At 46.8% G+C, this 27,008-nt stretch overlaps 1 protein-coding gene across 6 annotated transcripts in view; it reads left to right on the plus strand.

The window, feature by feature from the left end:
• The window catches only part of LOC119956435 (carnitine O-palmitoyltransferase 1, liver isoform-like), a 117,637-nt gene that overhangs the window by 76,138 nt on the left and 14,491 nt on the right, over positions 1-27,008 (plus strand). For all 6 annotated transcript variants that reach the window (XM_038783656.1, XM_038783655.1, XM_038783658.1 and 3 more), the window contains 6 exons: positions 3,135-3,240; positions 9,421-9,537; positions 13,019-13,183; positions 21,468-21,602; positions 25,072-25,224; positions 26,548-26,661. In XM_038783656.1, coding sequence (XP_038639584.1) covers positions 3,135-3,240; positions 9,421-9,537; positions 13,019-13,183; positions 21,468-21,602; positions 25,072-25,224; positions 26,548-26,661 — 790 coding nt within the window. The remainder of the gene's footprint in view (positions 1-3,134; positions 3,241-9,420; positions 9,538-13,018; positions 13,184-21,467; positions 21,603-25,071; positions 25,225-26,547; positions 26,662-27,008) is intronic.

The following is a 27,008-nucleotide window of genomic DNA, read 5'->3' on the forward strand; positions in this document are numbered from 1 at the left end:
TTTTGTGCGTTCAGAGTTTCTTGCACTGAGAAAAAGAAAACTGTGGCTCACTGTCGCTTGTTAAAGTAATGCACTGGAAAGTTTATTTTAAAAGACTGCGACAAGTGTAATTGGGTCAGGAAAACACCCTTGGTGCCTTATTTTATCATTTTTCTTTCCTCAAATTTTTCTCCTGCTACATTTTGTGCTTTTTCACTTCCAGCTGCCAACCTGTTCCTTGCATCAGATCTTTTTATAAAGTCAGAGAAGCTGCTGTTGACTCAAACCACTCGTCACTTTGAAAGTTCTGACCTAAGCCATGGTCAAGCGAATGATTCCAGGTTAATCCACTGCTGATCTTGCCCATGTTAAGCATCTGATTAACTAGCTTTGTCCGCTCTTCTATCACAGTTATGTCATCGCTGACTAATTCATTCTCAGATGCTGTGGTTCATTGCTCACCATTCTCTTTCCATCTGCTCAGGCTGCTGCCAGGATTGTTGCTTGTTCTTTTCTCCCATCGGTGGCCTTCTCAATTCATCATCTGGTCTGAGCCACTTCTTTTTTTAACCAATTATTTCAATTGATAGTCATCAAATTCCTTCCTGTTGCACACTTATTGCACATGTAGTCTCCATAACACTGAATGGGAGTATGTGGATCTCCATAAATGGGCCAATTAATATTCTTTCACAAATCAGTAGTTGCTTTATCCCTCTCTGAAACTAATTAACAGCCTTCTACCATAGTGCCTCAAATTTGCTATATTATCAAACCCTCGACATCTACCACCGAGAAGAACAAGTGCAGCAGATGCATGGGAACACCACCTCCTGCCAAATTCCCCTCCAGGTCACACAAGGACTTGGAACTGTATTGCCATTACTTCACTGTTGCTGGATCAAAACCCTGGAACTCCCGTCAGGACAGCACTGTGAATGTTCCTGGACCACATAGACTGCAGTGGTTCAAAAGGGCAGCCAACCACATCTTCTCAAGGGAAAATAGGGATGGGCAATAAATGCTGGCCTTGCCAGCGACGCCTAATCCCATGAGCCAATAACAAAAATTGTAGTCATAGTATCTCGCATTACGTATCTGCATCTCTACCATTTCCAAAGTGGCCATGAAGAAAATTGGTTTCCTCTGTGCCAATTACAACAAAGATGAAACAAAAATATAAAATACTAGACAATCTCAGCAGGCCTGACAGCATCTGCGGAGAGAAAAGGGAGCCAACGTTTCGAGTCTGGATGACTCTTTGTCAAAGCTTTCGAGTCATCCAAACTCAAAACGTTAGCTCCCTTTTCTCTCCAGAGATGCTGTCAGACCTTCTGAGATTGTCCAGCATTTTCTGTTTTCGTTTCCGATTCCAGCTTCCGCAGTAATTTGCTTTTAACTAAAAGATGAAGATTCTTCGAACATTTCCCTGCCAGGGAATGCTTCTCTTGTATTCTAAGATTAGGTACAGCGGCTTGTCTTTTAACAATCTGTCTTTTAATTTTAGGCTCCTTTAGAAGAATGAGAGGTTATCTTCTTGAGATATCGGATTCTTGCCCTCCTAAACTGATAATCAGCTGTCACACATATACTTCCTTCTCCCTGCATTCTCACTGTTCTAACTTCTTCCTCACCAGGACAGGAAGCTGACAAATTCTTCATCTCCCTCAGTTTCCCTTTAATATCTTCACTTGGTCTCACCTAATCAAGAGAGACTTGCATTTATGTAACATCTTTCGCAACCTAGGAATACCCAAAGAGTAGTTTCACAGCCTATGAGGTATTCCTGAAGTGTCGCTAGTCACTGTAATTTTAGAAACATTTTGCAGTGAATTTGTGCACAGCAAAATCGTACTGGCAGCAATGAGATAAGAAAATAGACCATTCGTTTTCATGATGTTAGTTGGGGAGTAAGTATTGGCCCTGATGCCTATAGAACTCTCCAGCTGTCCTTCAGTTAGTGCCATTGGACCTTTATTGCCATCTGAATGGGCAGATGAGGCTGGGGATGGCGATGGCATAGTGGTATTGTGACTGGACTAGTAAACCAGAGACCCAGAGTAATGCTTTGGTGACCCAAGTTCAAATCCTACCACTGCAGATGGTGAAATTTGAACTGAATAAAAATCTGGAATTAAGTCTTCAGGATGACCCCATGAAACCATTGTCGATTGTCGTAAAAACCCATCTGGTTCACTAATGTCCTTTAGAGAAGGAAATCTGCCATAGTACCTGGACTGGCCGACATGTGACTCCAGACCCACAGCAATGTGGTTGACTCTTAACTTCCCCCTCAAGGGCAATTAGTGATGAGCAATAAATGCTGGCCCAGCCAGCGATGCCGACAGCAATTGCTTCAGCATTGTCAGCCTACCTTATGTGCTCTGAAGCTTTAACCATCGTCTTTCTGACTCAGAGGCAGAGTGCTACCATGATTTACATTGTGATTGACCGTCTCTTTATTATTAATATTTTGTATTATAGCCCGTCATTTAGATTAATGAATGAAGTAGGTAGTACTTTAGGGGGCAGCAGGGTAGCATGGTGGTTAGCATAAATGCTTCACAGTTCCAGGGTCCCAGGTTCGATTCCCGGCTGGGTCACTGTCTGTGTGCAGTCTGCACGTCCTCCCCCTGTGTGCGTGGGTTTCCTCCGGGTGCTCCGTTTCCTCCCACAGTCCAAAGATGTGCGGGTTAGGTGGATTGGACTAAATTGCCCGTAGTGTCCTAATAAAAGTAAGGTTAGGGGGGGTTGTTGGGTTACGGGTATAGTATATGCGTGGGTTTGAGTAGGGTGATCATGGCTCGGCACAACATTGAGGGCCGAAGGGCCTATTCTGTGCTGTACTGTTCTATGTTCTATGATTGTGTCGTAGGGACGGACTGGAGATCTGTCCGGTGCTGCATAGCTCAGTATGCTGGGCAAAGATTTACTTGGCAAAGGCTTTAAGAATTTGGAAAGAATTTGAAAGCAAATCAATCAGGAAAATTGTCTGTCATCTGTCTTGGCAGAGGTTTTGGATAAAGTTGCATGCTATCCAGAGTTAAGGAATGGAACACTGTACAAGGAGGAAGGAGCCTAAAATGTGTTTGTGTATGTAGATGATGCCACAATCTTTAACAAGTTTAAATGAATACTGTTTTTTTTCCCTACAGGTGGTTTGATAAGTCATTCACTTTTGTTGTGTTTGCAAATGGCAAAGTGGGATTAAACGCAGAACATTCCTGGGCTGACGCACCAATCGTGGGACATCTGTGGGAGGTAACAGAACTATTTCTTACTCAGTTGAGACTATTAAACACAGTGACCTAACCAAAATACACAACTGTGTAATAAGTCAATATGGGTGTTTATTCCAAAACGCTTGCACTGTACTCCAGAATACAGCCCTACAATAATTTATTACTGATTAATTTTAGCCTCCTTATGTCCTCTTCACAACTACTTATCTTTGTACCTTCAGCCAAGTTATTTATATCGTAAAAAGTGAATGCCCCAGCACTGATTCCTATGTACACCATTCATTACACCTTACCGACCTGAAAATGATCCATTTATTGCCTACTCTGTTTTCTGTTCCCGCAAGCCTTTATTTTCTGCAATAAAATTTTAGGTGGCACCTTTTGCAAATGTGTTCTGGAAATCTGGGTACAGTACATCCACCCCACAGCACATGTTACTTCTTCAATAAATGACACGGTAGCACGTGGTTAGCATTGTTGCTTCACAGCGCCAGGGACCCAGGTTCGATTCCTGGCCGGGGTCACTGCGTGCACGTTCTCCCCGTGTCTGCGCGTGTTTCCTCCGGGTGCTCCAGTTTCCTCCCACAAGTCCCAAAATACGTGCTTGTCAGGTGAATTGGATATTCTGAATCCTCCCTGTGTACCCGAACAGGCGAATGTGGCGATGAGGGGATTTTCACAGTAAGTTTGTTACATTATTAATGTAAACCTACTTGAGATACTAATAAAGATGATTATTACGATTTCCCTAATTCATACGTATTGGCCAGATTGTCAATAACCAGAGCGTAAAGATTTAAAGTAAGAAGCAAAAAAGCCAAAGATAAGAAGCAAATTTTTTTTGTGCAGCAAGTTTAAGTTATTTTTAAAAACATTTGTTTCTAATTAAGGGACAATTTAGCGTGGCCAATCTAGCTACCCAGGACATCTTTTGGGTTGTCGGGGCGAAACCCACGCAGACACGGGGAGAATGTGCAAACTCCACACAGACAGTGACCCAAGGCCAGGATCAAACCCGGGTCCTCGGCGGCGTGAGGGCAGCAGTTCTAACCACTGCACCACCATGCTGCCTTGCAGCAAGTTTTATAATCTAGAGTGCACTACTTGGGTAGTTGAAGCTGATTCAATAGTAACTTTCTGGAGAATATATACTTGAATAGGAAATAAATGCAGGGCTATGGGGAAAGAACAGGAGAATAGGACCAGTTGGATAACTCTTTCATAAAGAGTCAGCAGACGTATGTTGTGCCAAATGGCTTTTCTTCTCTACGGTATTGTAAGATTCTTACCGATTTTTATCTTTTCTCTTGACCACAATCATTGCATGGCTTAGCAAAACAGCCAGGGTTAGGGGCTTTTATTTTTTAAAATAAATTTAGAGTACCCAACTCGTTTTTTCCAATTAAGGGGCAATTTAGCGTGGTCAATCCACCTACCCTGCACATCTTTGGGGTTGTGGGGGTGAAACCCACACAAACACGTGGAGAATGTGCAAACTCCATACTGACAGTGACCCAGAGCCGCGATCGAACCTGGGACCTCGGCGCCGTGAGGCAGCACCACCGTGCTGCCCTACTTCGGGGCTTTTAGAAGGAGAGTCTCAAGCCAGAAATGTTGGATTGGACTATTCAGGTTGTGAATGGAAAGGAGTATAGTTGGGTTTTGAATATTTTGGACAATGAAAATCTGCCACACTTCGCGGCACTTGGTGGAAGCATTTTCCACGCATAAAAATAACCCAGTTGGAATTCACCAGCTACAATTGAACATGAGTGCTCAAGACTAAAACTGAGCACTAAAACGTTTGCCCTATTGCATGTGAGTTGGTTTTCCACTCTCTTGCGGTAAAATCGAAGCGAGCAAAACAATTTGATTTATTGTGATGTGTACCGAGGTACGGTGAAAAGTATTGTTCTGCGTACAGTCCAGACAGATCGTTCCATACATGAAAAAATATAGGACATACATAAATACACAATGTAAATACACAGCTACAGGCATCGGGTGAAGCATACGGAGTGTGGTACTACTCAGTAGAGAAGATGCAACAGAGGCACCTGATTTTAATTGTAGCACCCAAAAAGCCATTTTTTCCAATTAAGGAGCAGTTTAGCGTGGCCATTCCACCTATCCTGCACATCTTTGGGGAAAGACCCACACAGACATGGGGAGAATGTGCAAACTCCACACGGACAGTGACCCGGGATCGAACCCGGGTCCTCGGAGCCGTGAGGCAGCAGTACTAACCACTGCTAGCCACCCAGCACTTAAAATACCGAAACAACTATTCAAAACACTGATTTATATTGAGGTGCAAAATGTCAAAATAACAACTATTTAAAAGCAAGCCCCCGCTTTAGTTTGTTCTAGCCAAAATAAAATTCTATCAAAATTTCTCATTGCAAAATATCAGAAGAAAATTGCAGGCGGTGGCTTGTGTTGAATAACTGGGTAAAACTGAGTTCAACAGAAAAGATGCCTGTGTACCGAAGGGAAAAAAATGAAGGACAAGCTGAAGTATCTCACCTAGTGCAAGAAGGAGCTTGATTCTTCTCCATTATTTTTCTGGTAAGTTCATTATTTTATAAATCCACTAATATTTCAGGTATTACAGTTTTAGCTATTGCTATCAAACGTTGAGTTACCAATTTCTGTAGCTTTTATTCTTGGCTGTAATTATATTTGCACCCTGGTGGATATGGTAACTTGTCCACCGGTAGCGATTTGTGTATTTCTCGCACAACGTTTATGTGGGACGTTGACCTGGTTATGTGTGACAAAACGATCTGCAAATTTGAGATGCTTTTGACCAGTCAGAGGTGAGCATTTTCGGAAAGCTCCCACTACCATAAAAAATAGAAGTTGCATTGGTGCAGCGCTTTATCAAAATGTCTCCGAAGGCTTCACACTTTTGAAGCACACTGGGCGGGATTTTCCAGTCCCCACACAGTGGAGAATGCAGTGAGCCACTGGTCGTTGGATGGATCATCGGGCCCCGCTACAGTCTGTGAGCTTTGACGTGGCTTGCGTGCACTGCTGGTGGGGAACCTGTCGCGTGCGGCGGTGAGGGTCAGCCAGCGGAAATGGAAGGTCACGCCGACAAGAAGGGCTGGAAAATCCCACTCGTTGGTTCTTGTTCTGTAGGCGGAATAGATAATGTGATGGGACAGCAGAAAAGCACATGAAAGTGAGAAGTTTGGAATGGAAAAAGAACATAATGAAACAGAACGAGGCACATTCGGTAAATAAACAGACTAAGGCTCATTCGGTTAAAAGAGATGGGGACAAAATAGAAAGAAGGGAGAGAATCTCTTCTAGATCTTATCTGCAGCAAAATTGTATGATTGTACTGCACTTTGTGCCTGGAGGAAATCCTCCCCAGCCGTTAATAAAGGTTTGTGAGTGGCATGGTAGCACAGTGGTTAGCACTGTCGCTTCACAGAGCCAGGAACCCAGGTTCGATTCCCGGCTTGGGTTTACTGTCTGTACGGAGTCTGCACGTTCTCCCCGTGTCTACATGGATTTCTTCCGGCTGCTCCGGTTTTCTCCCACAAGTCCCGAAAGACATGCTTGTTAGGCGAATTGGACATTCTGAATTCTCCCTCTGTGTACCCGAACAGGCGCCGGAATGTGGCGACTGGTGGATTTTCACAGTAACTTTGCAGTGTTGATGTAAGTCTACTTGTGACACTAATAAAGATTAAAACCGTTAGATTAGAGTCATTAACTGAAAGTTACATTCAAGGAGTTTGTCTCAGTTAGATATGGTTAACAATTGCAACATTAAAGCTTCTCTGTCATTTGAGTAACTTTATTGCCTTAATATCAGATTTGGTTCTGTGCCATACGAAAGGTTTGCTTCAAATTGTCTGACCAAGAAACTCAGTCACTTGCAGATATCATTGATATACAGGCTAAAGCACATGCAAATGTTCCCAGTCATTCAGTTTGCTCTTCATAAGTTCAACTTAGTCATTTTCAACATTTCGGCCAAATTTGACTCTTTTATTGACTGATTGAAGCAACCAACTTTCCCTCTTTATCTCCACAGATGGTTCTTCCGCACGTCTGTTTGAACAGCAGTAAAATATTGCCAGTTCCATACAAAGAACTCGGTATGGATGTGCAACAGAGTCCTTGCAGTGTAAAATCATTATTTCTTTATAGGTTAGCTGTTGATACGTTTTTAAAAATTATTGAATAAAGCTTTGTATTGATCACTTTTTCCTGTGTCGACTTTCATTCACTGTGTTCGCATTTAATTTGCATCTCTGCGTTAAAACGAGCTCCAGCTTGGTGGTACGGCATTACGCTTTGGTAATTGATTTTATTTTTGGAATGATCTGTGCCACATGCCCTTCTTTCATTGTGTGTTCCCTGTCATTTATTCTGCTGTGTACCATGTCAGAAATTAAGAGAACCAGAACTACATTTTGCAAAATGAACCGAAGTATACTCAGCCAGGATCATTTAGTTGACCAGAAATTCAGTAACACTGGAGTTCGGTTGGGTTTCTATTTAATTTAGGGCCTTCACTGAAGTTACACATTTGATTCGACAGTCCTACAAGAGAATTTTTCTTGAGAATATTCATGTCAGAAAAAGAACAAACAATATCACCTTGCATTTATATTTGTTTTTGGGCAGCACAGTGGTTGGCACTGTTGCTTCACTGCTCCAGGGTCTCGGGTTTGATTGTCGGCATGGGTCACTGTCTGTGCGGAGTCTGCATGTTCTCCCCGTGTGTGCGTGGGTTTCCTCCGGGTGCTCCGGTTTCCTCCCACAGTCCAAAGATGTGCAGGTTACGTGGATTGACAGGAAACGAGGGGTTTCTGGATTTTGGGGATAGGGTGGCGGTGTGGGCTTAAGTAAGGTGCTCTTTCCAAGGGCTGGTGCAGACTCGATGGTTTGAATGGTCTTTTTCTGCACTGTAAGTTCTATGATTCTATTATGTAGGAAATGCCCCAGTGATACAAAACAGGAAAGAACTTGATGCGAGAGTTAAAAATGCATGCTTTTTTAATTAAGTTTCTCAAAGTTTCTGATCTTTTGTCATATGGTACATTACAGACAGAAACATCAATTAAGCAACTAGATACGATTCAGTACTGACTTGTTTTACTTCCCACAAGGTTCAGGTTGCTTCTGTTAGGGTAGAGGGTGGGATTAGGACGAGAAGATTATTGGTCAAGGAGATTAGGCGATAAATGGACCCAGTGGCTGTTCAGCAGGCCGATGGGATGCTGTCAACCTTCTGTTCATTGTGTGGCCGCAAGTTCAATTTGTGGGAGCATGAGAGATTTTTGGGAAGGTGAAGTTTGAGTTTATTATATGAGTAAGAAGGAAATCTGCCTTGAACATGGGATTGGCACAAAAGACAAAATTCCCGGTGGTTTTTGTTGCCGCTCTTCACTGTGAATAAGTGGCCAGCGCTTTTTTAAAAAATTTAGAATACCAATTCATTTTTTCCAATTAAGGGGCAATTTAACGTGGCCAATCCACCTAACCTGCACATCTTTGGGTTGTGGGGGTGAAACCCACACAGACACGGGGAGAATGTGCAAACTCCTCACAGACAGTGACCCAGGGCCGGGATTCAAACCCGGGTCCTCAGCGCCGTAGGCAGCATTGCTAACCACTGTGCCACCGTGCCGCCCTGTGGCTAGCGCTTTTGAGAAGGAACCTCTGGATTGTGCTCAGGACTGGAATCCTGACTTTTTTTTCTTCTGTTTCCCTCCATGGCACTCGTGCGTACAGGTCATTTGTGACGTGATCAGCTAACCTTACCTACCAGGGGCTGAACCTGGCACCTTCTGATCTGTGTATCGCAGTTCTGGTGTGACCCAGTAAACCATCAGGATCTTGAACATTTGCCAAATAAATAGTGTGGCTAATTCAAATTGGTTGCATCTGCCAAGAGTACAAATTTTGATTTTCCAGAAAAATTACTAATGCTCGGGTAATTCCTCCAGTAATAATGTAGTGTTGAGAAAATGTGCGTCTCAATTTGGGAGGGGTGAGTTAAGGAAGTATATATTTTTTATGAACTGGACACTAAAGATGTTAGTTTTCTTATATGTGTTCAAAGATCAGTTCTTGCTTTTCTAAATGGTGCATTTTTCTCCTTATTTTTCTGATTTCTAGTTATTTTATTCCCTTACATAACTTCTCCCAATTCTGCATCTATGTTGTTCCGCAGTATGCATTGGCTACAGATAGCTTTCAACTAGGATATGACGATGAGGGTAACTGTAAAGGTGAAGAAGATACCACTCTGCTACTACCACAGAGACTACAATGGGACATCCCAAAGGAGGTGAGATGTGCTTCTTCTGCCACATTATTGACAATTAAAACTCACCAGGGTTTCTTAAGCAGAGCCTCCCAAATCTTCACCACTAAGAAAGGGACAAGCAAACGTGAGGACACAACTACCTCCAACTTCCTCTCCCAAGTTGGATTCAATCCTGATTTGGTTATATGTATCGCCTGCCACTCCTTCATCGTTACTGGGTTAAAAATCAGGAGATTACCTACCTGACAATATTGTAGGAGCACATTTACCATACGGGCTGCTGAGGTCCAAGTGAAACACACCACCACCTTCTGAATAAATAATCTTTATTGTCACAAGCAGGCTTCCATTAACACTGCAATGAAGTTACTGTGAAAAGCCCCTAGTTGCCACATTCTGGCGCCTGTTCAGGTACACAGAGGGAGAAGTCAGAATTCTCAGCTGGTAAGGGAATTGAACCCACGCTGCTGGCCTTGTTCTGCATCACAAACCAGCTGTCTAGCCCACTTGAGCTAAACCAGCCCCTATTACACTGCGTTCTTGAGCACAACGTAGGATAGGCTGATAAATGCCAACCTTCTCAGTGGCACCCACATAACAGAAAATGCTTTCATTTCTCTTTATACTTTCTACGTAAATGTTTTTCCCCCCTCTTTCTTTCAAGATTTGACTTCTTCCTCTGTTTAGTTCCACTTATGGTAAAATGAAAGACACTGGTTAAGCAATCAAATAAGATCCTACTGATAGGCCTTACCTGAGCTCCCCATGTGTGAGCACAGACATGTTCATGATTTCGTCTGGCATTATCATGCACAACTTTCAGCAGAAAATTACTAGTAAAGATCAGGATTGGGAACACAAACAGATTTCTTTCCGTCAGGGTGTTGAGACCAAAAACGGCACGCCAGAAATGAGATCATTTAACTTCGGCAAGACTTGAAAATCCATCCTGGAACATTGTGAACTGTTTATGACTCAATGGTTCAACTTGTGGTGTGTTTACCCTCAAAGCGATTCAGTGTGTTTGGAAGAAAATCTTATTGTCTATCTAATAATAATAACAACACTGAATTATTATTCTCTCTGTAGCGCTACACATTCTTCATTTTTGAAAAGCAGTCTGATTCCCTGTTGAAATGCTTCGATTGAATCTGCCTTCACCACACTCTCAGACAGTGGCCGCGATTCTCCGCTACCCACGCCGGGGGGGGGGGGAGAATCGCGGGAGGGCCGGGCGAATCACGCCATGCCGCCCTGGCACCCCCCCCGCGATTCTCCCACCCCGTGACACGCCGCTCGGAGAATCGCCGCTCGCCATTTTTCCCAGCAACTGGTGATTCTCTGGCCCGAATGGGCCGAGCGGCCTGATGACCCCGACTGGTTCACGCCGGCGGCAACCACACCTGGGCGCTGCCGGCGTGAACATCGCGCGACAGGTAAATGTGGGGCCTGTGGGGAGCGGAGAGAGAATCGAGCACCACGGGCGTGCTAATCAGATGTCTGGCCCGCGATCAGTGCCCACCGATCGTCGGGCTGGCGTCTCTAAGAGCTGCCCTGCAAGATCAAGCCGCCATGTCTTGCGGGGCAGTGGAGAGGAAGACGGCAACCGCGCATGCACGAGTTGGAGCCGGCCAACCTGCGCATGCGCGGCTGACGTCGCTTGTGCGCCGCCGGCGGCATCATTCTCGGCGCGCCGCTTTGACGCAAGCGTCAAGGCCCGGCGCCCGAGATTCGCGCAACGCCACTCCTAGCCCCCCCTCCTAGGGGGGGGGGGGGGAGAGAATAGGGGGCGAGGAGCGGCCTCTGACGCCGGAGTGAAACACTCTGAGTTTCACTCCAGCGTCGGCACTTAGTCTTCCTTTGGGAGAATCGCGCCCCGTGTGTTCCAGACACTAACTACTAATGTTTTTTCTTCAAATCACTAGTGCTTCGTTCATTAATTAATTTAAATCTGTGCCAACTCATTCTCGATCCTTCCATGAGTGCAAACAGTTTTTCCACGTCCACTCTGTCTAGGCCCTTCATGATTTTGAACACCTTTACTCAAATCTCCTCTCCGACTTCTTTCCACTAAGGAAAACGGTCCTTACTTCTCCAATCTATCTTCATAACTGAGGTTCTTCGTCCCTGCAACCATTCTCATGAATCTTCTCTGCACTCTGTTTAATGCCATCGTATCCTTTCTCTAGTGTGGTGCCCAGAACTGGATGTAGTACTTCAGAGGTAGATCTAGAAATCAGGGAGAGGGGGTCTGTGATGCACTTAAACAAATTAACATTAAGAGGGAGGAGGTGTTACCGGTTTTAGCGGGCTCAAACGTGGATCCCTAGGCCTGGATGAGATGTATCCCAGGCTGCTGTGGGAGCAAAGGGAGGAGATTGCAGAGGCTCTGCCAATAATTTTCAGATCTTCTCTGACCACAGCAGAGGTGCCAGAGGACTGGAGGGCAGCTAATGTAAGACCATTATTCGAGAAGGGGAAAGAGGGAAAACCTGGAAATTTACTGGCCAGTAAGTTTAACTTCAGTGGTAGGGAAATTATTGGAAAAAACTCTGAGGAACAGAATTAATCTCCACTTGGGGAGGCAAGGATTAATCAAAAATAGTCATCATGGCTTTGTCAAAGGACGATCATGGCCGGGATTGTTGACACGGGCGTAAACACCGGAGTAAACACCGGAGTGGAGTACGCCGGCGTCAACGGGCCGCCTGGCCCAGCAATTCTCCGTTGTTTAGGGGGCTAGCACGGCGCCAGAGTGCTGCGCCCTGCTCTGGCACCGAAGGTGGCACACCACGGCGCAGGTCCACAAATGCGCGGCACGGGTCCGCGCATGCATGCAACGGCCGTCTCCGTGCCGGTGCATGCGCATGGTTGCTGTCTCCGCCCCGGCGTGGAGCAACATGTCAGGGACTGAACAGCGAGCCCGCGCGGAAGGAGGTAGGCCCCCTCTAGATCGTGGCCGACCGCCAATCGGAAGCCCCCGATCGCGAGCCTGGACCCCCCCACCCCGGGAGTCAGATCCCCCACTCCCACCAGGACGTCCACAGAGGCCACGGATCTGAGCTACCGCCGGATGGTACCAGGTTTGAACCACGCCGGCGGGAGTTCGGCCCGTCACCCGCAGAGAATTGCCATGGGGGTCTATTTCAGGAGCCCCCGACCGGCGGGCGCCATTCTCCGGTCGCCGGAGAATCGGCAGCCCGGTGTTGGAGCGGCCTGGTGGGTATCTCGCGCGCTCCCAGCGATTCTCCGACCCGCCGCGGGCTTGGGGAATCCCGGCACCTGTCTTACAAATTTGATTGAATTTTTCAAGGCAGTGGATGACTAGGTCTGTCGATGAGAGTAGTGCAGTTGATGGAGTTTAGTAAGGCTTTTGACAAGGTGTCGCATGGGAGATAAAAACTCTTTGACGCTCTTTGATATGAGTGAATTGTTTAAGCCCAATAACAGCTTTGCTGCTGGCTCTAATACTGATTTCTTCTGGCCCTCCTCTCTCCCTCAGTGCCAAGATGTGATCATGCATTCGCTGAAGGTAGCACAGAAACTGGCTGACGATGTCGATTTCTATGCATTCCCTTTCACTACGTTTGGCAAAGGTATGATTAAAAAGTGCCGGACCAGTCCTGACGCCTTCATCCAGATCGCACTGCAGCTCGCCAACTTCAGGGTAAGGACAAAAAAAAAGAACGTCTGGCCAGATAAGCAATTTGTTCGTAGCTGGGTTTTGGGATGGAGTGAAGACAGGAAATAAGAAGAAACAAACTATGGGGCTCAAACTGGGAGATCTAGTTGCTGGCGCAGTTTCGAGAGGAAACCCAAGTTGTAGTGTTTCACAGCTACAGAATGACTGCCGTTCTCTAACTTAGTAAAATATGAGGGGGGAAAATAATTAACATCTTTTTCTGCAGAACAAAGGAATTTGGCATGGCTCAAAACCACTTCTCTTGAATGAGAGCTTGCCAGTCAGATGGCTCGCCTCAACAAAGAGAGGCAAGAAAATGAAATAATGTGCTGGTACCAGAGGCTTTCTCCTCCAGGCATAACTCCATTGCTGCTCCAGAGGAAATGATTGTGGGAATGTGCGACTTCTGGGGGAGATTGTGGCACAATAGTAATGTCACTGAACTAGCAGAATCATAGAGATTTACAGCATGGAAACAGGCCCTTCAGCCCAACTTGCCCATGCCGCCCAGTTTTTACCGCTAAACTAGTCCCAATTGCCTGCATTAAAAGACAAAATTGTACCCACCTCTGCTACTGCCTCTGGCGGCTCATTCCAGACACTCACCACCCTCTGGACCCTTTTTTATCTCTCCCTTCTCACCTATGCCCTCTAGTTTTAGACTCCTTTATCTTTGGGAAAAGATGTCGACTATCTACCTTATCTATGCCCCTCATTAGTCATAAATGTTTACAGCACGGAAACGGGCCCTTCATTCCAGCTCAGGTAAGCTGCTAGTACTCCAGAGGCTCAGGCTCTGGGGACATGGGTTAGGATCCTAATCTGGAAGCTGGTGGAATTTAAATTTGATTATTAAAATGCGGAATATAATGCTTGACTAAGCATTGTAAAGCAAACCCATCTGTTTCACTAATGTCCTTCAATGAAGGAAATCTGCCATCATTACCCAGTCTGGCCTACATGTGACTCCAGACCCACAGAAATGTGGTTGACCCTTAACTGCCCCTCTGAAATGGTCCAGCCAGCCACTCAGTTCAAGGGTAATTAGGGATGGGCAATAAATACTGTCCTTGCCAAGTGACACATCCTGTGAAAGAATAAAAAAAGATAGGTATATTTGCCTTGATTGATCATGGTTAATATGTTTATTAGCTATCACACCCAATTGTTTTTTTCAATTAAGAGGCAATTTAGTGCGGCCAATCCACCTACCCTGCATATCTTTGGGTTGTGGGGGTGAAACCCAGACAAACGCGGGGCGAATGTGCAAACTCCACATGGACAGTGACTCAAGCCGGGATCGAACCTAGGACCTCAGCGCCGTGAGGCAGAAATGCTAACCACTGTGCCGCCCAAACTTATTTGTATTCACGGAGCTAAATACAAATAAAAATCTTACACTCAACACAAGATGTGTCACAGGTGGGCTGTATGGCCATTAATATTGATCCATCGCCTGTACCAGAAGCCAAGCCAACGCATAAAATAATGGCTAACCGAGTGTGACTCATTTGTTGAAGTGTATTTTGGTTTATACATAGAAAAGGTACAATAATATTGTGGTTAAATTACTGGATTGGTAATCCAGAGGCCTGGACTAATTATCCAAATATATGAGTTGAAATCCCAGCTGGAGAATTTAAATTCAATTAATTAAATCTGGAATATGTTATTATCAGTAAAGGTGACCATGAAACTACCAGATTGTCATAAAAACCCATCCAGTAAAGAAGGAAATTTGCTGTCCTTCCCTAGTCTGGCCTATATGTGACTCTACACCCCAGCAGTGTGGTTGCTACGTAGCTGTCCTTTGAAATGGACAAGCAAGCCGCTCGGATATAATCAAGAAGGTGACTTGCCACAGCCTTGATGGGCAATAAACATTTGCCTCGCCAACAATACTCACATTTCATGAGTGAATAAAAAATTGTTTAAAACAATTTAAAACAAAGCACCTTACTCTGAACAGATGGGTGGGTCAATGATGCAGAGAATCTTTGCAGTACAGAAGGACGACATTCAGCCCATCAAGTGCGCTCTGACCCTCTAAAGGAGCACCCTATCCCCCATCCCATCCCTGTAACCCTACCAAGCCTGCACATCCCTGGACAGTAAGGGGCAATTTTATCACGGCCAATCCACCTGACCTGCACATCTTTGGACTGTGGGAGGAAACCCACGCAGACATGAGGAGAAAGTCCACACAGTCACCCAAGGCCATAATCGAACCCGGGGCTCTGGAGCTGTGAGGCAACAGTGCTAACCACTGTGCCACATTGCCGCATGGAGGATTCACAGAACGAAGAAGACCCAATTTTGCTTTTTTTTCTTTGCTCTACATCACAGTAACACAGAGGTTAGCACTTTTGCCTCAAGCACCAAGGACCCGGTTTCAATTCTGGCCTCTGGTGACTGTGTGGAATTTGAACTTTCTCCCCGTGTCTGCGTGGGTTTCCTCCGGTTTCCTCCCACAGTCCAAAGATGTGCAGGTTAGGTGGATTGGCCATCCTAAATTGCCCCTTAGTATCCAAACGGTTACGTGGGATTACTGGGTTTTGGGAATAGGGTAAGGCTCTTTCAGAGGGTCGGTGCAGATTCAATGGGCCGAATGGCCTCCTTCTGCACTGTAGGTATTCTATTCAATCATCCTCATATTATAGCAACATATCAAACTAAGGGGAGGAACTTGGCAACAAAATCTAGATATCAAATCTACCAGAAATATCACAGTTACGTTGAGATAGTGATGTTCAATAAATAGGTGCCACTGTGTGTTTGTAATACTGCTACGTAATCAATTAAAACCTAATTGAGAAACCATGCAAACAACTCTGGATCATTTTGAAACACTCACAACATGACTTCTGAGCATCTTGCTTGCAAGTCTGTAACACTGTAACAATGTGGGATGCACTCAGCCATCTATTTGTCTAACCGCTGTTTAGTTTACAGGCTGTTGTAGATCAGGGCACCTGCAATGTAAAAATGAGCAGCTGTCTAGACTGCCAAATTGCCTGTTCCAGACATACAGTGAAATAATTTTCCATCTGCTTGATTCAGCTTGCAATTCGCTTCCTGGTAGCTGTTATTCTATGCAAAGGTACATGTGTATTTTTAAGGTGATATTACTCATTTGAACTCCATGAAACCTTACACCGATATGGAACAATCTGATGCTTAACAGTTGACACTCTGCTCCGTGCCTTCCACCCAAACCCCACGCCTTATCCTGCAAGCTGTGCTGCGATTGACTGTGCCGCTATGCCACTTTTGAGTATCCTTCCCAGGCCTGCAATAGGTTGTTCCACACCTGAAGCAGCTACATAAGAATTGCAGACTTGACAGCAAGATGTCTCTGCACCTGGAGCCTGCATAACTTCCCATATATGAAACCAGATGCAAGCTGAGTGACAGATACTTAGGTTTAAGAGCTGGAACTTGAGCAACTGTGACAATTTAACTACTGATGCAGACTACCTGAACACTGAACCTAGATTTCAGTGAGTCTTCCATCCGATTTCAGTGAGTCTCCAATACAAACATCTTTACTGTATTCTAGTTATTATTATCATTATTCTGCACTCCTCTTAGCTCTTCAGTTGGGTTCCAGTCTCTATTGTAGGTATCAATTCTTCCACTGTCTGCCTTTCTCTCTTCATTCATAATTGAAACAGAAAACAGAATTTTAATCAATAATTTGGATACTCCATTGTGCTTCCCACAAATAGCTGGCAATTACAATTCGCCTGTAGACATACATCTTCAAGAATTTCTTTATGTAATAGAGGGAGCACTATATTTACTGCACCTTGGGTCTGTGGTTCATTGGTAGAGCCTCTGAATCACAAAGTTCTATCATCAAGTCCCACTTCAGGGCTTGAGCACAAAAACCAAGACTGATCCTCCAGTACAGTGTTTTAATTTTGATTCTTTCAAGGGACGTAAGCGTCACTGGCAAGGCCAGCATTTGTTGCTCATTCTTAATTGCTCTTGAGCGGTTTGCTAGGCCAGTTAAGAGTCTACCACGTTGCTGTGGGTCTGCAGTCACACGTAGGCCAGACCGGATTAGGACGACAGATTTCCTTCCCTAAAGGACAGTAGTGAACCAGATGGCTTTCAGAACACTTGCTGATATTTTCATGGTCTCCGTTACTAATTCCAGATTTTAAAAAAAATGTAGTTTAATGATATGGATGGATTTGAACCACGAGCAGTCCTAGCGTTTGGATTACTACTCTCACGACTGCGTCACCATCTCCCCATCTCTAAGGGGAACAGCACTGCCAGAGTAATAATCTTTCTTAATGATAAGACATTAAACCGAGGCCCCATCTGTCTGCTGCAGTGGGTATAAAAGATCCCATGGCACTGTTTCGAAGAAGAGCAGGGGAGTGGGACTTCCGGTTGCGGCTATGCGGAGCTAAGCCGCACGTTCGGCAGCTCCTGCCAGGAACGGACTTTTGGGCTCTTTTAAGGGCCCCCAGTGGTACTTGCTCGACGGTTCCCGACGTGGGAAGGTGTCTGCAGCGGATCCCCAGTGGTCTATGGTCTTGACCAGGAGTGGGGCCAGCAAAATAGCGGTGACAGCGCCTAAGAAAAAGCGGGGGAAGAGAATCAAGATGGCGGCCGGCGGAGGCCTCGAGGAATGGAGGCAGTCGGCGCAGGTGCAGCAGGAGACTCTCCAGCGATGTTTTCAGGAGCTAAAAGTGGAGCTGCTGGACTCGTTGAAGGCGAATGCAGACAAGCTGCTGGCGACGCAGACAGCCCAGGGGGTGGAGATCCGGGAGCTCCGACAACAAGCCTCCGAAAGAGAGGATGAGGCCGCGGCCCTCGCGGGGAAGGTGGAGATGCACGAGGGGCTCCACAAGAAGTGGCAGGAGCGGTTCGAGGAGATGGAGAACCAGTCGAGGCGGAGGGTACCGGGTTGCTGCTGAAATGGCCAGGAAGGAGCTGGAGTGTGCAGGGGGGGCCGGGGTGGGGGTTTGCCGCTGTGGAGAACGGGCCGAGCGGGGGGGGGCGGGCAGGGGACGGGTTATGGTTAGTCAGCAGGGGAGGGGGGCAGGGAGCCCGCTGATCCGGCTGATAACTTGGAATGTGAGGGGGCTGAATGGGCCGGTCAAACGAGCCCGAGTGTTTACGCACCTGAAGGGGCTGAAGGCGGACGTGGCTATGCTCCAGGAGACGCACCAGGTTAGACTGAGGAAGGGCTGGGTAGGTCAGGTGTTTCATTCGGAGCTGGATGCAAAAAATCGGGGGGGTGGCGATTCTGGTGGGAAAAGGGGTGTCATTTGAGGCGTCAAAGGTGGTGGCTGACAGTGGAGGGAGGTATGTGATGGTAAGCAGCAAGTTGCAAGGGGAGCGGGTGGTGCTGGTGAATGTCTATGCCCCAAATTGGGACGATGCGGGTTTTATGCGGCGCATTCTGGGCCGCATTCCGGATCTAGAGACTGGGGGGGACTTTAACACGGTGCTGGATCCCCCATTGGATCGATCCATGTTCAGGACGGGCAGGAGGCCCGCGGCGACTAAGGTGTTGAGGGGGTTTATGGACCAGATGGGAGGGGTGGATCCTTGGAGGTTCGCGAGGTCGAGGGCCAGGACTATTGTTCATTCATTGTTTTCCCACGTGCCTTTGATAGGGTTGAGTGGGGGTACTTGTGGGAGGTGCTGGAAAGGTTTGGGTTCGGGGAGGGGTTTGTTAGTTGGGTGAGGCTGCTACATGAGGCCCTGATGGCGAGCGTAGCCACGAATAGGAGGAGATCGGAGTACTTTCGGTTGTACCGGGGGACGAGGCAGGGGTGTCCCCTGTCCCCTTTGCTCTTTGCGTTGGCAATTGAGCCCCTGGCCATGGTGTTGATGGAGTCGAGGAATTGGAGGGGTCTGGTGTGGGATGGGGAGGAGCACCGAGTGTCATTATACGCAGATGACTTGTTGCTTTATGTGGCGGACCCAGTGGGGGGAATGCCGGAGGTGATGCAGATCCTCAGGGAATTTGGGTGCTTTTCTGGGTACAAGCTCAACCTGGGTAAGAGTGAGCTGTTTGTCGTGCACCCAGGGGATCAAGAGGAGGGGATTGGTAGGCTCCTGCTGAAAAGGGCGGGGAGGAGCTTTCGGTACCTGTGAGTCCAGGTGGCTAGGAGCTGGGGGGCCCTTCACAAGCTTAACCTCACTAGGCTGGTGGAGCAAATGGAGGAGGAGTTCAAAAGATGGGACATGTTGCCGCTGTCGCTGGCGGGCAGGGTGCAGTCCGTCAAGATGACGGTGCTCCCAAAGTTTTTGTTCCTGTTCCAGTGTCTCCCCATCCTTATCCCGAAGGCCTTTTGTAGGAGGGTCAACAGGAGTATTACGGGATTTGTATGGGCGCATGGGACTCCGAGTGTGAGAAGGGTGTTTTTGGAGCGGGGCAGGGATGGGGGGGGGGGGGGGGGGCGTCGCCAACCTCTGGGTACTATTGGGCTGCCAATGCAGTGATGGTGCGTAAGTGGGTAATGGACGGGGCAGGGGCAGCATGGAAGAGGATGGAGATGCCGTCCTGCGTGGACATGAGCCTGGAGGCGCTGGTAACGGCGCCGTTGCCGCTCCCTCCAACGAGATATACCATGAGCCCGGTGGTGGAGGCTACCCTCAAAATTTGGGGGCAATGGAGACGGCATAGTGGGGAGGTGGGGGGCTCGATGGAGTCCCCGATACGGGGGAACCACCGGTTTGTTCCAGGGAGCATCGATGGCGGGTTTCTGGGCTGGCACAGGTAAGGTATTAGGAGGTTGAGGGACCTGTTTGTGGATGGGAGGTTTGCGAGCCTGGGTGAGTTAGAGGGGAAGTTTGGGCTCCCCCCGGGGAACATGTTTAGGTACATGCAGGTTAGGGCGTTTGCCAGGCGGCAGGTGGAGGGGTTCCCTCTGCTGCCCCCACGTGGGGTACAGGACAGGGTGCTCTCGGGGTGTGGGTTGGAGGGGAGAGGATTTCGGACGTGTACCACGTCATGCAGGAGGTGGATGAGGCCTCGGTGGAGAAGCTGAAAGGTAAATGGGAGGAGGAGCTGGGTGAGGAGATTGAGGAGGGGACGTGGGCGGATGACCTGGAAAGAGTGAATTCCTCCTCTTCCTGTGTGAGGCTCAGCCTCATACAGTTCAAGATGCAGCACAGGGCCCACATGACTAGGACGAGGATGAGTAGGTTTTTCGGGGGCGAGTAGGTGCTCGGGGAGCCCAGCGAATCACGCCCATATGTTCTGGGCATGCCCAGCACTGGGGGAGTTTTGGAAGGGGGTAGCAAGGACAATGTCGAGGGTGGTAGGATCCAGGGTCAAGCCAGGCTGGGGACTCTCAATTTTTGGGGTTGCAGTGGAGCCGGGAGTGCAGGAGGCGAAAGAGGCCGGTGTTCTGGCCTTTGCATCCCTATTAGCCCGGCAGAGGATCTTGCTTCAGTGGAAGGATTCGAGGCCCCCAAGCGCGGAGGCCTGGATCAATGATATGGTGTGGTTCATCAAATTGGAGAAGGTGAAATTTGCCCTGAGGGGTTCTTTAGGCGGTGGCAGACTTTCCTGGACTTCCTGGCAGAACGGTAGGAAAATAGGCAGCAGCAACCCGGGGGGGGGGAAGAGGATTGGGGGGGGGGGCGCGCGGAGAGGATTGGGGGGGGCGGAGAGGATTGGGGGGGGGAGAGGATTGGGGGGGGAGAGGATTGGGGGGGCGAGGATTGGAGGGGGCGGAGAGGATTGGGGGGGAGAGGATAGGGGGAGAGAGGTTGGGGGAGGGGGTGAGAGGAGGGGGAGGGGAGGAGGATGGGAGGGGGAGGGGAGGAGGATGGGGAGGAGGATGGGGGGAGGGGGGGAGAGGAGGGAAGGGGAGAAATGTGTATATGTGTTTATTGAATATGCCAGGTGTTTATCTATTTCTTCTTTTTGTACTTACTGGGGGGGGGGGGGGGGGTTGGTTTTGAAGGGATAGTGTGTTTTTCTTTTTGTTGTTGTTAATATTGTTTTCTTGTTGTTGTTTTCTGTTTTTGATATGTTTTTGAAAATCTCAATAAAAATTTATTTTAATAAAAAAAAGAGCAGGGGAGTTATCCCTGGTCTCCTGAGCAATGTTTATCCCTCAGTCAGTATCACAAAAAACACATTATCTGGTCATTATCACATTGCTGTTTGTAAGAGTCCCTTGAGTGTAAATTGGCTGTGAAAGGCTTTGAGATGCCCGATGGTTGTTGGAAGCACCATATAAATGTACAACTTTCTTTTTACATATTTCCTTTGCTTCCTTGGCTGCAGGATAAAGGTACATTCTGCCTTACCTACGAATCCTCAATGACCCGGCTGTTCCGTGAGGGGAGGACGGAGACTGTGCGCTCGTGCACGGTTGAGACGTGTAACTTTGTGTCATCGATGGAGAATAAAAAGTTTTCGGTGAGGAGGGTACTGTGCCCTTTAGGGATGTGGTCAGGGAGGGTGAGGAGGGGACTGTGCCCTTTACGGATGTGATAGGGGAGCATGAGAGGAGCTGGACTATCGTTTTTCTTTTAAATTTAGAGTAGCCAATTTTTTCCAATTAAGGGGCAATTTAGTGTGGTCAATCCACCTAATTTACACATTTTTGGATTGAGAGGGCGAAACCCATGCAAACACGGGGGGAGAATGTGCAAACTCCACACGGACAGTGACCCAGAGCAGGGATCGAACCTGGGACCTCGGCGCCGTGAGGCAACAGGGCTAACCCACTGCGCCACCGTGCTGCCCCCTGGAGCGGGACTATAGTTAATCTTGTCATTGAAATGTAATTTTATCGACATTGCCTTGAATAGAGAAATGGTATGTTCACTAGTTCATAGATCATTGAATTTACAGTGTAGAAGGAGGCCATTCAGCCCATCGAGTCTGCACCGGCTCTTGGAAAGAGCACCCTACCCAAGGTCAACAACTCCACCCTATTCCCATAACCCAGTAACCCCACCCAACACTAAGGGCAATTTATCATGGCCAATCCACCTAACCTGCACATCTTTGGACTGTGGGAGGAAACCGGATCACCCGGAGGAAACCCACGCATACACGGGGAGGATGTGCAGACTCCGCACAGACAGTGACCCAGGCCGGAATCGAACCTGGGACCCTGGAGCTGTGAAGCGATTGTGCTATCCACAATGCTACAGTAACGAGGAGTCATTAGTTGCAAAGTCTGACTGAAGGTGAAAAGAAAGGTTAGCAGGAGTTACTTAGTATAGAGATTTATTAGAGATTGGAATGCTTCACGGAGTGTGGTTGTAGGCGAGACCATTGCTTCAATTGAAGAAAATAAGATAAATATTTGAAGCAGTGTTATTAGTTTAGAATTGCACTCGCATATAGTGAGCACAGGCACAATGTGGTTCTATGGATTCTCAGCCAGGGGGGTCACAGGTTTTAATTTCTGCTTACGTCTGTGCGTTGCCGGATTGAGTTGTCACCTGCATTGCTGGTTTGCAACATTCAAATTTCCAAAAACAATGAGAGAGGAGGATTTCCCTGTGTTTATATGCACCAAAGTTGTGTGTTCTATTGAATAGAGATGCCGTTACAACTTTACTACAAATAGTAACAAGAAGAGATTTAGCCACCATATGCTGAATCGCTTGCCCTTCAGCCTAGGGCTTGGTATTTTGCAAAGAACCTGCAAGTGGGAAAAACTGGAGAAGAAATCATACAGGGATTAAGTCATGTTATGATCTCCAGGGAGGTATCCATAGACCAAAATAACTACATTTACTGAATGATTGAAGAAATTACCGAAAGTTCCCCTTTTTTGTAACTTTTACTTTAACATGAATCAGAACCAATGTATATTAGACATGAACTAACCAGTGAATGCTCGTTAAAAAGGTACATTTCACTTAAATAATGGAGACAACAAAGATACATCTAACAGGACCATGAAAAACCCGCACCATGTAGCTACACAGTTCCACAATATATTGTTCTTTAATTATAGAATCATAGAATTTACAGTGATGAAGGAGGCCATTCGGCCCATCAAGTCTGTATCGGCCCTTGGAAAGAGCACCCTACTTCAGCCCACACCTCCACCCTATCCCCGTAACCCCACCTCATCTTTTGGACACTAAGGGGCAATATAGCATGGCTAATCCAGCTAACCTGCATATCTTTGGACTGTGGGAAGAAACTGGAGCACCCGGAGGAAACCCACCCAAACACGGGGAGAAAGTGCAAACAACACACAGACAGTCAGTCACCCAAGGCCGGAATTGAACCCGGGTCCCTGGAGCTGTGAGGCAGCAGTGCTAACCACTGTGCCGCCGTAGGTCAGGAGTCTGATCCAGCAACAGCTTTCACCTTCAAGTTTCACAGGTCTGGTAATATCTGCAGTACACAGTACGAACCCTCTCTTGAGTTACAAGAGTTCTGATGGTGTAGCTTTTCAACTGACCAATCAGTAAGACTGTTTCATGCTTTTGCCATTTCTGGGAAAACACCCAACACTTTACCATTTCTCAGCTAATCATTGAGCTTTCCAGCTTTTAGACCTCTTTAGATGGCTCACACATTACCTTCAGGAGCTCCTGTCTTCTTTTCTGCCAAACAGAAAAATTTACCTTTTTTGAGAATAATCTGCTTCTTCTCCTCACAAGAATCCTCTGTCTTCCTCTTTTGGTCTCTGTGTGCTCTAACTTTGTGTCTGCATCTCTGCTGATCGGTTTCATCCTCCAGTTCCTCTGCTTATAGGTTTCCTTTGTTTCTGTAGTGTCTGGCCACAAGGCTTTCTGTCTTGACTCCCTTCCTGTTGATACTGCTTCCAGGTCAAGGGTAGCCAAGTCATATGGACCAGTATTTATTAACCAAGAAAAGTGCAAATAAAACCTTTTCAATTGATGACAACTCTGAAAAGTCCTTTTCAAACATTCTTATCAACAATAGTCCACACCACAGATGTTTCAAAGAAATCACAAATTGTCCTTAACTATACTGCTTCCGGGTCAAAGGTTGTCACAATTAACATGAAATGAAATGAAAATCGCTTATTGTCACAAGTAGGCTTCAAATGAAGTTACTGTGAAAAGCCCCTAGTCGTCACATTCCGGCGCCTTTTCGGGGAGGCTGGTACGGAAATTGAACCGTGCTGCTGGCTTGCCTTGGTCTGCTTTCAAAGCCAGCGATTTAGCCCTGTGCTAAACAGCCCCGAACTTCAAATTGACAGAGATGTATTCAAAGTCACTTTGCTTTTGTTTTTGTTTACTCCTCTTTCTGCCTAAGCTAATGATTCATGTGAATCGCCAAAAGTATTGAGAAAACTCCCCTATTTTATCCTGTAATAGCCAATGTCACTGATCTCTGAAACGAATTACTAAGTGTCCAGTGCTTGCCAAGGGCTTTCCTGCTGATCAATTGCTGTGAGAATGCTCCATGATTGACATGACAGTGAGCTGGAGTGGGACTCTAACCCACAACTTTCTGGTTCAACAGTGAGAGGACCAGCTGATAACTGATGCTGCGGTTATGACCTGTACATGCCGCTTTGGATAAGGAAGGAAAAACAAGCCCTCCATGCTCCTGATCATTATCAGTATTTCTTACTGCATTTGTGAACGTAAGATGTGAATAGGACCAGGCCTGTTTGATGTGCCCCACAGCCAAACAGCCTGTAGATACTCACCGTCTGAGGTCACCTATTAAGGATGGCTACACGGACAAGGTAGCAGAGAGTGTTGAATAGTCGTGGAATAGTATTCCAGCAACAACCATGCCCGACTAGTGTGAGAGGCATGTGTGGGACAGTACTGAGCAATTGACTTGATAAATAAATTATTTGTCTCTTGAGTAACAATCTTTGTTATATCTTTAAAATGTATACGGCAATATTTTAAAATAAAAGTTGTCTTTGTAGGTTGACGAATGCCTAAACTTCTTCCGCATTGCTGCCAAAAATCACCAACACATCAGCCGACTTGCCATGGTCGGATGTGGTGTCGATCGTCATCTCTTCTGCCTCTACGTGGTGTCCAAATACTTGGGAGTCAACTCGCCATTCCTTCAAGAGGTAAAACATTGCTCACTCCAGTTTAGGAAAACATTGCAGGTTACGGTATACCGAGGCTGTGTATCCATATTTCACGTAAGGACTGATTGCCGTGCCAGTTGTAAACAAAAAGTGGCAAACAATAGAGTTCACTCTGAATTCAATGTGATGCATCCCAGAGACTGCAGATTCCGCAAAACAATTCATGTTCTCGCCCAGTTTGCAGGAGGTCAATATTGGATTCAAGTTGTCAAGTGAAGGAAAGGTTGGTGTAGCAATAAGGACCATCTCCCACAAAAGCAAAATACTCCAGTTGTTATAAGTCTGAAATGCAAACAAATTGGTGGAAATACTCAGCAGATCTGACAGCATTGGTGGAGAGAGAGACATTTCGGTTTGACAATCAGACCTGTGCTGAAACAGCGATGAACAGGAGTGCTTGTCATGACAAGCAAGCATGTGCGGGTGGCTTGCAGGGTCCTGGAGTCGGTTTGTTTGCGGGAGCTGGCATCGGGAAGATGTGAAGCTCACTGAGACCCATTCCCCTGCTCTAGCTGCCAACCGCCTACACCCCCCCTCCCCCCTCCCCCCTCCCCAAAAACCAATGAAACCATCATCCAACAATCCCTGTCCCACCATTACTCACCCATCTGTCCGTGGGTCCATTGGTGATTGGAAGCCTTCAGTTGATGTAGTACAGGCAGCAGCCACCGTCTCCCCAATGGCACTGCATTCAATGAAGCCCCCAATTGGCCAGTAGCTCTCGGGTGGGGCACAACCCCTTGACCTCCCCCTTGAACTCGGGGAAAGGTCAGCCGTTGTCCTGCCAAGTGCCTGAGCGGAACAAGATGCAGCAGGCTTTCCTGGGAAGTGGCAACATGGGGCTCGCTCCAGCCGTTGGCCGAGACCTCAGTCGACAATAAGTGCATTATCTCTCCTGAGATGCTACAAAACATTTTCAAAGCTTAATTTAATTTGATTGAAGTGGCTGATTTTATTTAGTTATTGAGCGACCAAGAGAAGCTAAGCTCCATCTTGCAGGTCCAGTGAGGTTTAAAATATCAGAGGAGGTGCTGGGATAAATTGGAAAGCAGTGATTAGGTGACAGCAAGTTTAGGTTTAACAGTAGATCATGAGAGGAAGGGAAGTCCAACAGAGACCAATAGCGATCAGGGGATCGACCATTTTGAGGAGCTGGAAAAGAATAAGCAGGACAAGGAGAAGTATCTTGATTTGAACCCAGTGAGAATGAACGATTGTAATGATTGATTTGGACTCTTATGCACTAACGCTGTCCTCGTGTAGATTGTCTTGTATAAATCCACGTGTGGATTTTTTTTTAAGGTGCTTTCAGAGCCGTGGTGTCTCTCAACAAGCCAAACGCCCATCCAGCAGATTGAGCTATTCGACCTTGTGAATCATCCAGAATACATCTCCATCGGAGGAGGTTTTGGCCCAGTGAGTAACGTGACTTCTTCGTTATTAAACTTTAATACGTTTTTATTTACGTTCTCTCTTCCCATAGACCTTGGTGTATAGGGTACAGTTTCAAAATTTATGGATGATACGGAACTTGGAAGCATTGTGAACTGTGCGGAGAATAGCGTAGAACTTCAAAAAGGCGTGGACAAGTGGCTGATCAAGTTCTTTTATTAAAAATAAATTTAGAGTACCCAATTATTTTTTTCCAATTAAGGGGAAATTTAGCGTGGCCAATCCACCTCCCCTGCACATGCTACATTGTGGGGGTGAAACCCGCGCAGACACAGGGAGAATGTATAAACTCCACGCGGACAGTGACCCGG

Source organism: Scyliorhinus canicula, chromosome 23 (assembly GCF_902713615.1).
Source record: "Scyliorhinus canicula chromosome 23, sScyCan1.1, whole genome shotgun sequence".
Lineage (NCBI taxonomy): Eukaryota > Metazoa > Chordata > Chondrichthyes > Carcharhiniformes > Scyliorhinidae > Scyliorhinus > Scyliorhinus canicula.